At 35.5% G+C, this 12311-nt stretch overlaps 1 protein-coding gene across 2 annotated transcripts in view; it reads left to right on the top strand.

Moving 5' to 3' along the window:
* Positions 1–12311, top strand: part of bicd1a (bicaudal D homolog 1a) — a 34469-nt gene that overhangs the window by 19960 nt on the left and 2198 nt on the right. The window contains exons 3-8 of one of the 2 annotated variants that reach the window (XM_047822007.1): positions 85–237; positions 1188–1646; positions 5371–6483; positions 7398–7549; positions 7640–7850; positions 12149–12224. In XM_047822007.1, coding sequence (XP_047677963.1) covers positions 85–237; positions 1188–1646; positions 5371–6483; positions 7398–7549; positions 7640–7850; positions 12149–12196 — 2136 coding nt within the window. In that variant the 3' untranslated portion in view covers positions 12197–12224. Of the gene's footprint in view, positions 1–84; positions 238–1187; positions 1647–5370; positions 6484–7397; positions 7550–7639; positions 7851–12138; positions 12225–12311 lie in introns of both variants that reach the window. The other variant, XM_027161300.2, reaches the window with a different exon arrangement.

Genomic DNA, 12311 nt, shown 5'->3' with positions numbered 1-12311 from the left:
GATGCTCAGATCTACTTTCCCTCTTGTTAGTTAGAGAATAACAAGATGCTGTTTCCTCTCTTGCCATGTCATTATTCTCCACAGAGTAACGAGATGCTGGAGCTGCAGAAGAGCAGGATGAAAGAAGAGATTAAAGAGTATAAGTTCAGAGAAGCCCGATTGCTACAGGACTACACTGAGCTGGAGGAGGAGAACATCACCCTACAGAAACTGGTGTCCACACTTAAGCAGAACCAGGTGAGCACACACAAAGAAACAGTCACTTACACACTTGCTTTTTCCTTTTGACCACTGGTCAACTTTTAACTGAATGAATGAACATTTACACAAAGAAACTTGTAAATGCTACCCAAAAGCTATTTCAGACAAATTGCTTATATGAGGAACAGCTACACTGCACACTGCATACCATATTCACGTAGACCCCTAGAAAAAAATGGTTTCTATAACGTTTTTATAGTTTAGACCTTTTAAAGTTTAAAGGATTTTTATTTTTCGACTTTATCTGGCAGAGAAATACACTGCTGTTGCTTTTTATATAGAATCCTGGTGGGTTTCCTCAGGGAGACATTCAACAACCCATCAGGGTTCTCGGTTTAACCCTGATGTTTTTTAAGAGAAATAAAGAAATAAGAGTCAGTGGCAAATAATAGTGTCAGACTTTATATTATTGCACTAATTCTAATGCATTATGTTAGTATATTTATAGTAATATATCTGCAGTAGTATAATATCTATGACATAATGGCCTACATGACATAATGGCCTTTATTCACACTGTAATTAGAGAGCTTTAATTGGAACATTCAGTAATTGGGGAAAAAAATATGGAGAGCTTTACAGCATGGAGATTTATCTTGTATTGCTAAAAGTAGTCTCCAGAGTCTGTGCTTTGTAACAGATAGAGCTAAGTCAGAGGTTATTCTTCAGCACGGAGGGTTTTGTCATTTCTCTGCAAACATGACAATATGCCTATTTTATTTATAGCTGCTAATGTATAAGTGATAACAGGAACTAACTTGTTTTGTGGACAATCCACAACATGTATGTATGATGTGGAAAAGAAATAACTTTATGGTGGTAATGGCCTGTCTGCCAGTACACCACCCTGTTATTAACTATTTTTCTATAAGAGCTTTCACCATCATGTTTTAGTCCTTACATAAGGCAAATCCTTCTTTTCACAGGTGGAGTATGAGGGATTAAAGCATGAAATCAAAGTATTGGAGGAAGAAACAGTTCTGCTAAACAGCCAATTAGATGACGCGTTGCGTTTGAAGGACATCTCTGAGAGACAATTAGAAGAGGCACTGGATGCTCTAAAAAGTGAAAGAGAACAGAAGAACAGCCTGAGGAAGGAGCTAGCCCACCATCAGAGCCTGACGGACAGTGTGTATGGAACAGGCACACAGATCCCCATCTCTGTGGTGGAGGGATTAAAGTATTCAGAGGAGCCAACCACTAACGGCACCTTGGCCTCCGGCTCTAGTCCTAATAACGAGGACAGTAACAGGTGTAACGGATGTAACGGCCATGGGCCAAAGATGAATGGTGACTACCACCGTCCGACACTGAACCCTGTATCTGATTTGTTCAGCGAACTCAATCTGTCTGAAATCCAAAAACTCAAACAGCAACTCTTACAGGTTAGTCACAATCAGAAGCTTGATCTTATGTCTTTTGCCTGAAAAAGAAGACATTTATTCTGAGAATTAAAGCCAGTTTTTCCTTTTTTTGTTAAAATGTCTGTGTACACTACTTTTTATATCTCTAGTCTGTAGTCATATAATAAATTTCAGACATAATTAGGATTATCAGGAAAGGTTATTTTCTACTCTTTAAGTTTACTCTTTAGTCTCACCCAGCTCATCAGTTAATTATAATATCACCACAGTCATAATACTTGCCTTCGTTTATTAATTACACCTTTTTTTCTGGGTGGAAACATAAATTGCATAGAGTTTTGTTCGTTGAAGTTTGATGGTGCACTGTATTATTCTGTGGATAAAATGAAGTTTATTTTGTTTTTAAAACAGACATCAGTTAATTTGGATGAGGTTTGGAGAATGGATTTATAATGGCTATGATTACAATTTTATGCAGCCGTAAGCTCAAAAATATATAACTGCATTTAAAGCCTTAACCTAGTAACTTTCCAAATTCAATCCAAGATCCTCGCAGATAAATCAATAGCGTATTTAGAGCAAGAACTGGCTTTTTATACACTATCTACATTAATGAGTAGTTATTGACTACAGTCGCATAATGAGCTTTTTATTCTGAAAGGAAGGCCGGCTTCTAACAGGAACTTTTCATATAAGCACACAGCATCATCTGAAGCATTACCTGGCCTGTCAGTCACTCAGTAAACTACTAATATGACTCTAGACAGGATGGCCTATGGAAAATGCATTATTAGGAAAGAAAAAAAGAAAAGAAATAAAGAAAGCCTTTCGCCAAGACAGATGACATGGTTTGTTTCGATTTCTAGGCAATGTACTTATACCAACACTGCAGTGGGATTTGAAAGTCGATTGTCTTGAATCCAGATATGATTCATGAGTGGATTTAGTAAGTTTATTATTTATGGGAAGTGGAGCTGTAAAAGTAACATTTGTGATGATGCTCCAGAGTTAGATTAAGAAACCTCACTCCCATCCGTGTGCGTTTTTCATTTCTATGATACAATCACAAAATCTGGATTGTGCATTTTGTGTGAATTTTTAATGTACTGTTGGTATGTAGAAAAAATAGAAAATAAGTGATGTATTTCAACAAAGACAGCAGGTATGTTTATTATTAGGGTGTAGTATCATCAGATCCACAGATTTCCATCTGTCAGTGCTTATATGTACAGCCAAAAGGTCATCCTACACTGTGTGTGTGTGTGTGTGTGTGTGTGTGTGTGTGTGTGTGTGTGTGTGTGTGTGTGTGTGTGTGTGGGTGGGTGGGTGTGTGTGAGCACCTTGGCATGTTAAGTTGGAAACAGTCGGGGACAGGGATAGAAACTCTACCAGTGATAACAGAATCTTCTATATACAGAGCTATATATTAGTACCGAAGATGCCATAAATAAATAGATAGATAGATAGATAGATAGATAGATAGATAGATAGATAGATAGATAGATAGATAGATAGATAGATAGATAGATAGATAGATAGATAGATAGATAGATAGATAGATAGATAGATAGATAGATTTAAGGAACAGGATATCCTAATCCGAATTTGGAGAATCGTGACTAACGTTATTGTTATGAGTCAACCTATTCATAGCTACACTTCCACATAACTACACTTTAGTCATACTAAATGCTCTCATGAGTCATGATGTCTAGATTCAAGACAATCAAATTTAAGAGACAGTATAACTACATTTAAATAAAAATATTAATAATATTTAAATAGTTTAATTTATTTAGTATTTATTATTAAATGAATTATTAAGTGTCAATCACATTAGTACTGAATATAAGCTTATAAAAGTACAACTAAAATCTAGTTGAATCAAAATTCAAGCACACAAGTGACACTCACATTCCACTTTAATAGGAACACCTGATCATCTGCTCACTCGTGCAGTTATCCAGTTAGCCAATCATGTAGGACAATAGATAAAATGAGTTAGAAACTGGCCAAGAGCATCAGTTTATAGTCACATCATGAATCAGAATGTGGACAGAAGTGTGAGCTCTGTGACTTTAACCGTGGCATGGTTGCTGGTGACAGATGGGATGGTTTGAGTTGAAGAAGAAGTCTTTATTTTGTACCATATAAATTACAGCACAGTGAAATTATTAATTTGCATGTCCCAGCTATGGAAGTTGAGGTGAAAACACATGTTCAACCATGCTGTTGTGTCCTTGGAGCAGAGAGGGTTAAGGGCCTTACTCAGGGGCCCAGCAATATCACCTTGAACCTTAACGTTATTATCAACAACCCAGAGCCTTAACCACTTGCGCTACCACTGCTATCACTACTATTCAGTATTTAAGATACTGCTAATCTCCTGGGATTTTCACACAATAGTCTCTAGTTTACAAAAAAACCATCCTCAAAACTTCCACAAAGCTTATGTTATATATATTTGTGTAACTTGTAATATATTTTACACACACATGCATAAAACACACACACACACACACACACACACACACACACACACACACACACACACACACTGTATTGTTGCATATTTTCTTATGTCAAACACAGCTACTGTATGAGGTTAATCCCTTTCCTTCATATGTTTATTTCCAGTTTTCCTGGATATCCTCCAAAGATATTTCTATTGAAATTCAATCTAATATTTAAAATAGATTATTTACCAATCCATTGGCTGATCAGAAAGCAATTAAGCAGCACTCATTTCAAGTAAAGGACCACACACTATGATATGCTAAATTTACATTACAACTTGGGGAACTATTAAGCATACAGTAAAATAGCACGTCTGTCTTTTTGTTGAGATCTATAAGTTAAAGTATATATTATATCTAATATTATCTATAAAGTGTATCATATTAAGGAAGTGAAATTGTATCCCATGTACTTCATTGTCTCTTAATAAAAAGATTGTACCTTAATAGACCAGGAAGAAATGTCTTTAGTCAGTACTACTAGTTATTTAGGTTTAGATTGTTTAGTAGTCTTGAATTTTTTATTGTCTATGATTCATAGAATACAGAATAAGGAAAAGGTTAATATTAATACAAACCAAATATAACCAGAAGATTTGAATGTCAGTCTCGGTGTAAGAGAGGCAAAAATCCATAACCTGCTATTTCTTAGTAGATCAAAAATAAAGGAAATGAAAAATAAATCTGTTAACATGTCACCATCAACCCTACCCCATTCTCATACAATCTATATTTATAGCTCAAACACACTACATTTGTTATCTACAAGTAAGGAATAAAATGACGGTCAATAATATATTTTTTTTAATGTACTAATCTACACCATTATGTAAATAATTTCTATCAACTGAGGGATGTATATTATACTCTAAACTAAATAACAAATAACTAAGTGTTATGTCACAGATAAAAACTTGTAATCGTTAATGTAATGCTGTGTCCCGGAAGTAGGTAAGTTTAGCATTTAACATTTAGCATTTATGGAAGCATCAGCACTTTGTAGAGACATGGGAGAGACTTCAGATTTAATCCATAACATGACAAGCTGTACCTTTTTGTCTCATATTTAAACTGCAGTATAGAACTAGAAGGAAAAGAATGCAATATGTTGCTAAAACAATAAAAGGGAAATAGCTCAACAATATATACAGTGTACCTGAGATTACTGAAACATTTAAACTATGCAGTGGTTCTTCTATTAATTTCATATGTATCCTCCCATCCATTAGGTGGAGCGAGAAAAGGGCACCCTGCTGACCAGCCTGCAGGAGTCTCAGACCCAGCTACAGCACACACAGGGGGCACTAACGGAGCAGCACAAGCGTGTGAATTGCCTTACAGCTCGTGTCAATGCTATGAAACGTCTGTGCAGTGATAAGGAGCTGGATGCTGAGGAGACAGAGAAAGGGGACACTCCAATGAATGGCTGTCGTGAGTACGACATCGACATTAATGGCATCGAGATCCTGGAATGCAAGTATAAGGTAGCTGTTACAGAAGTCATAGACTTGAAAGCTGAGCTAAAAGCCTTAAAGGAAAAGTACAATCAGTCTGTGGAGAACCAATCAGAAGAGCGTAGCCAAAGTGAGGGGAAACTGCAAGCACTTTATGAACATGTGACATCACTGGAGAAGGATTATCGTGAGAGCCGTGAGCGAATCGCAAGCCTAGAGGCCGAGCTCCGATGCACATCATCCATGTCCAGTGAGAGTCAAGCCATGCTGAACGCTGCTCAGGATGAGTTAGTTACCTTCAGCGAAGAACTTGCCCAGCTCTACCATCATGTCTGTTTGTGCAACAACGAAACACCCAATCGTGTGATGCTAGATTACTACCGCCAGAGTCGTGTTACACGTAGCGGGAGTCTTAAAGGCACTGATGACCCACGTGCATTGCTGTCTCCACGCCTTGCCCGTCGACTTGCCGCTGCCAACTCGTCAGATCCTTCTCGGAGTCCTCATGACTCACCCTTGAAGGAAGCATTAGGTGAAGGAGGTAAAGCAGAGACAGTGAGTCCAAACAGAAGCCCGTTTGGCTCCCCGCTCCACAGTGCCTCAACCTCTGTTTCACTCTTACCAGAGGCAAGCGGAGATCTTCGCAAAGAGCCTTTGAATATTTACAACCTGAACGCCATTATTCGGGACCAGATCAAGCACTTGCAGAGAGCTGTGGACCGTTCACTGCAACTGTCCAGACAGAGGGCTGCTGCTCGGGAGCTGGCACCCATCTTCGACAAGGACAAGGAGGCCTGTATGGAGGAAATCCTCAAGCTGAAGTCCCTATTGAGCACGAAGCGAGAACAGATAGCTACACTCCGGCTCGTACTTAAAGCCAATAAACAGGTATGAATAGTCCATTTATTTCATATAATGTAACTTGGGGTTATGCCAGTAGAATGAAGGCCCCAGTGGGCATCGATATGATGTAAAATCTGTATGTCAAACCAATTATAATAATTCAGTTTATCAAGAATTCACTTATTAGGCTACTCTGAAATGATTCCAAATATTCCATCTTAATTTAAAGTGCATCAGATGTGTATTTATGTGTATGTTGTATTTAGTGGCCATAGCTTTATTTACAACTTTTATATTCATAAAGAAATGACTCTCCCTTTAGAATTCTTCAAACTTTTAAGTAAAATTTAGGTTGGATTTGTTGTATTAAATTAGTTTGTATGTGGTATAGCCTTTTAACATTCTTCAACATACCTTCAACCAGCTAACTTGTGTAAACGTCTTGCCCTCTTATAGCTAGGTAGCTAGCATTGTTACAAAAATGTTAGCTTGTAATGCATATGCTAGCCATCCTGTGAAAGTTCTGAAGTTATCACAAAGCTTACAGGTCTAAAACAAAACATAGCCAAGTAGCATGTAGATGTTATTAGCTAACCTTAAATTTTTATTTTAAATCTCAACTTTATGCATCAGACAAATTACACTACTCGTACTACTTACATACATTACATACATTTCTTACCAGTAAAAACCAAAGGTAATAAATTATTCCAGTTGAATACGTTTGAAGAAAATTAGCATCGCTTGTGTTTGAGTGTATAAAGATTTAGTGCCTTCTTATGGCAAGAACAAAAATAACAAGGCTGAACAGACAGTAGAAATTATTTTATTGTATTTAAACTTGTTGCATGTAAAATACGGAATGTTTAAGAGAAGCTTTTATGGTTACAGTAAGGTACATGTCAAGCATTGCCAAAAGAAAAGTCTTCATAGTTTTATGTGACTTTTTTTTTGTCCAGACTGCAGAAGTAGCCTTGGCTAACCTGAAGAGCAAGTATGAAAATGAGAAGACTATTGTGACAGAGACAATGATGAAGCTGAGGAATGAGCTAAAGGCTCTGAAGGAGGATGCAGCCACCTTTTCCTCTCTGAGGGCGATGTTTGCTACCAGGTACATTCATCAGCCATTCGCTGTAATATGTGTGCTGTGTATTTTGAACTGCTATTCGTAACCATTTTCTTCCTATTTCTCTCTCTGCAGATGTGATGAGTATGTTACTCAGCTGGATGAGATGCAGAGGCAGCTGGCAGCAGCAGAGGATGAGAAAAAGACTCTGAACTCTCTGCTCCGCATGGCCATCCAGCAGAAGCTTGCTCTCACACAGCGCTTGGAAGACCTGGAATGTGATCACGAGCAGTCTCATCGTGGCCGTGGAGTAAAGATACCCAAAATCAAAACCAGTCCTCAAAAAGTAAGTTGCTAAACTATGCTCACTACACAGGACACGTCACATTCAGTTATACCGTTATTCTTGATCTTCTGAAAACAATATCTGTTCTGTATAGTTTCACTATTAATCTTAATCTAAAAAAGTCAATCACAGTTCTCAGACTTCACTTAGATATACCTGTGTACAGTAGGTACCGCAATAAAAATGACTGGATGTCTGCTCAGAGAATCGTCACGTTATTGATCAGTATGCATGAGACTTCTCATAATTTCTGTCTTAAATATTTTAAATTGTCAAGACACTTTTTGCTTTTTTAAAGGTGGTCTTTCTGTTATATTCATTGTGAGCACTACCTCTTCCTCCACACTAGTTGGCAGCAGCACAAGAAGTAGCATACAAAGTTTGTAGATGGGAACTCAACTGCTTCGAAGCTCTATTATTCAGTAGTCCAGAAAGTTATGCTAAAGAGTGGCAAGTGTGGTAAATACTACATGTTCACGCATTTTAGCTGGAATATTTAATGGATAATTATTATGTAGAAGAGAAATTATATTATTATTTTATTATTACTATTTTATTATTATATTATATTATTTATATTATATTATTTATAAGATTTAACAATCTTATTTTTTAAACATAATAAGATTGCCATGAAATACATTTATGACACTAAAACATGTTAAAATAATTAATAACTAATTATTAATTATATTATAAATCCTGATCTATTTTTCTTACATTATATGGTTATTAATGTGGTTTATTTTTATTTTTGTTAAATCAAATTAAATCTTTTAATATATTATTATTTAAGATATTTTATCTGTGCCTGTATCATCATGATTAAGTCTGTTTGGGAATAGGTCTCATATCTTGTCTTTAGTGTATTATCTCAGGCTTAATAATTAGTATTTTGCCAGTCATAGAGGTGTTTTTGTACATAATTTTTTAAAACATTTATATAAAATATATCTGATATTTTTGATAAACACAAAATAAAAGTTTTTTTTAAATTATGGACCATCAACTAATGGAAAAGTCAGGAAACTGTTTCTGCTACATTAGGATGTTACTGTTGAACCATTTCCGTGTTTTTCTGATTGATCTAAATAAAACATCTCAATTAAATGTACTACAGTGAAGATTCCATTAGAGAGAAAAACTTCATTATATGTTATATGTATATAACTTTGTTATGTGTAAAAGCCTTCAACAAATATAAAAGCTAAAAGACTCAAAATTAACCAATAAATAACTATTTATTCTAGTCCCTGACTGCAATGGCATTTAGAGAACTGCATGGGTGACTCCAAGAAAACTATTTAACATTCATAAAAGTTAAACTTATAATGTTCAGTTAATCTAAGGAAAGATTCGATTCAATTTAACCATTTTATCATGTTAAAAACCCATGCAACCCATTCCTTTAAAAAATAGCTGCACTAAAAGTGAGTAACAGGGTTAGCATAGAATTAGAAAATACACAAAATGTGTGTAAGCAGCATCCATGCTAATGACATAAAGATATTAAAGAGTTTCTAGTTATTTACTTTTTTTAGACTTCCAGTCTATAAGTTTGTTAAGCAAGGCTATTTCAAAGTCCTTTCAAAATAATGTAAAAATTAAATGTTTACTTTTTTCTATGATCTGTAGGAAATTTGTCTGATTACTATTATGTTGCACACTTCAAATATTTGAGTTGAATATGAACATTTGTTTAAACTAAAGAAGAATGATGGATGAGTCTTGGAAGATGAGTATGAGATGCTAAAAGGATTCACACGTTAATAAATGTGTGAAACAAAAATGATAGATTAGAAATATATTAGAATGATTATTTTTCAGGATACACAGATCTACAAACAACACAAATCTATTGTGTAGATGTAGTGTGCTGGGACAGGCAGTTTTTGGTCTAGAAAGGATTGATTAATATTTATAGGTTTTACATTTTACCCAAGTTTTAAATGTCTTATCTTTATAGACATATTCATAAACAACATCAATGAAAAATCTTTAACGAGCATGGAATCACCTACAATCATTAGCAGAGGCTCCATCTAGTGGTCATTTATCGTAAGTGCAGAAATCAAAATTCTTAAATGATGGTGTGTATTCCTGCTTCAAGCTGTCCTTCCACCATCAAACTTGATTTTGATTACCTGCTTAGCATAATGTCTGAATGCTACATTGACTTACATGTAAATCAAGATATTTTGCATAAAATTCAGCATGTAAATAAGCTCAAGGCCACAGGCTATAATTAACAATGCAGCCAGACTCATCTTAGATTTACTTTTACATTTATGGCATCTGTAAATGTGCTTTGAAGTCTCTAACAGAAAATACATCAACACTGATTCGCTAGATCACAGACTCAGGATAACATCATCCTAAAAACTCTGCTAGGCAACTTAGGCAGGGAGTTTGTTTATTTTATTTGTTTATTTATATGGATCCCAACACAAGTAAACAAGAATGTAACAAGAATGAATTGCATTCAGAGGTAGACCTTCCAGAAAAGAGTTGCAGTAATAAATGACAAGAGACTGAACAAACACCTGAGCAGCCTGTGTGGATAAAAATGGACAAATCCTTCTGATGTCGTAGAGAAGAAACTTACATGAGCATGTCACATTAGCAACATGTCTACGCCAAGGTTGCGAGCAGCAGTCGAAGGGGAGATCAGATTTATTTAAAGAATACAGTATTATTTAAAGAAACAGCATATGGGATTGCAGTGCGTGCATCAGGATATGCCCTAACGTCTGCTTTGTACTGTTCATTAGCTGTGTCACAGCAGACCGTGAAGTACTGTATAGTCTGTTGTTTAGGATACATCATTTATAACAAAGCACAAGGGCTATTAGCCAAAACTCATTTGACGAGAGTTCTGGTCAGTGATGCTTCTCAGGAGTGTCCTACATTCAATCAACATTAATATTGATGGACCCTGAACTCAGACAAATGATCTAATAGAGTGATTTATGTGGGATGTTTTATCTTGCTGATGTTTGTGGGCACTTATGGGTCCATATATGGGTCCATGTTGAATTGCAGGCTTTATGTAATACATATGAAAAGACAGGGTGTGTTTCTTACTTTGGTTTACCTCAGATTACTTTATCCAAGTTTGCAGATTGTCTATAGCTCTGGTTATGTCAGTGTACCTCAGTATAGCCCGTTTTGCCTTAAGGTATATGAATCACAGGGTTGTTTATTTAAGGTGGAAACCAGTCTGCTGTTCTTCTGTGTGCCAACTTTATGATCTATTTACCAGTGCACACAAACAAGAAGACCTTTAAAACAACAAAGTGTGTCTCAAGTCTTCTGAAAACATATCTGAGTTATTCTGTGAAAAAAAAACTGCTTTGAGACAAACTTGTTCAAACCTGCACTGGGAATAGTGGCTAAATTATTTTATACAATTAAAAACAACACTGATATAGCTTTATCTTGCCTCCTAAAGAGAATTAGTACTACACGATTGTGATATAATTATATAAGTGCTGCTACAATTTAACAGTTTAATGTTTAAAAAAAGAAGAAATATTTTGAAAGTAATTTTAAATATTATTGCAGTATTTGAAAAAGTAAAAAAAAAATTCTCTAAATGAGGAAATAAAAATACAAAGGACAAACATTGATTATATATTTGTTTAATATACACCATTTTATATTTTAAAATTATTACTTGTTATTCAGTTCCTATTATTATTATTATTATTCCTGTTGTTGTTCTTGTTGCCTTTAATTGTAGTAGAAGAAGTTATATGATAATATATATCTATCTATCTATCTATTTATCTATCTGTCTGTCTGTCTGTCTAGCTGTCTGTCTAACTGTCTCTCTATCTGTCTACATTCTGAGTACATTAATCAGCTAATCCTGATCCTGATTAATGATAATCCTCATCATGTTTCCTTGTTTTATGTATATTTTTTTACCCCTGGGTTTCTGTACTACCACTAAAATGCATGATTTATTAAAAGCATCTTAACAATCATCACCACATCTTAAATTCTGCAAACCCCTTCTAATTTTTCCTTCATCCATAAATGTTTGACCACTTATAGAACATTGTGACTTTTTGTCAGTTACTCATTAATTATTTCTAAACAAAAATCTAATCTTTATTAAAGTCCACCCATTCATTTTGTGTATGATTTAGCTCCACTAACTCCCCTGTCACGATCAGTTTATCACTCATGTAAGTCATTTCTGTTGTGCTTTATTGTGTCCTAGTGTGCACGTGTGTGTCACTAACCCTGACTGTCGTTCCTGTATATCTGTCTAATTTATCAGTCTCTTGTAGATTGTCAGCAGCCTGCTGCATCAGTACCGCCACACTCCCGACAAGTGAGGAGTGCGAGAGTATACACAGCTCGCAGGTAACCAGCTCTACAGAGGAACGTCACCCCTCTGTTTAGTTAGTGAGCAGAGCAGACGTGGTAGATGCTTTGTACTTCATGAGCTCA

Source organism: Tachysurus fulvidraco, chromosome 13 (genome assembly GCF_022655615.1).
Source record: "Tachysurus fulvidraco isolate hzauxx_2018 chromosome 13, HZAU_PFXX_2.0, whole genome shotgun sequence".
Classification (NCBI taxonomy): Eukaryota; Metazoa; Chordata; class Actinopteri; order Siluriformes; family Bagridae; genus Tachysurus; species Tachysurus fulvidraco.
Note: the sequence above shows the minus strand (reverse complement) of the source record. Positions and strands in the feature narration are given on the sequence as shown.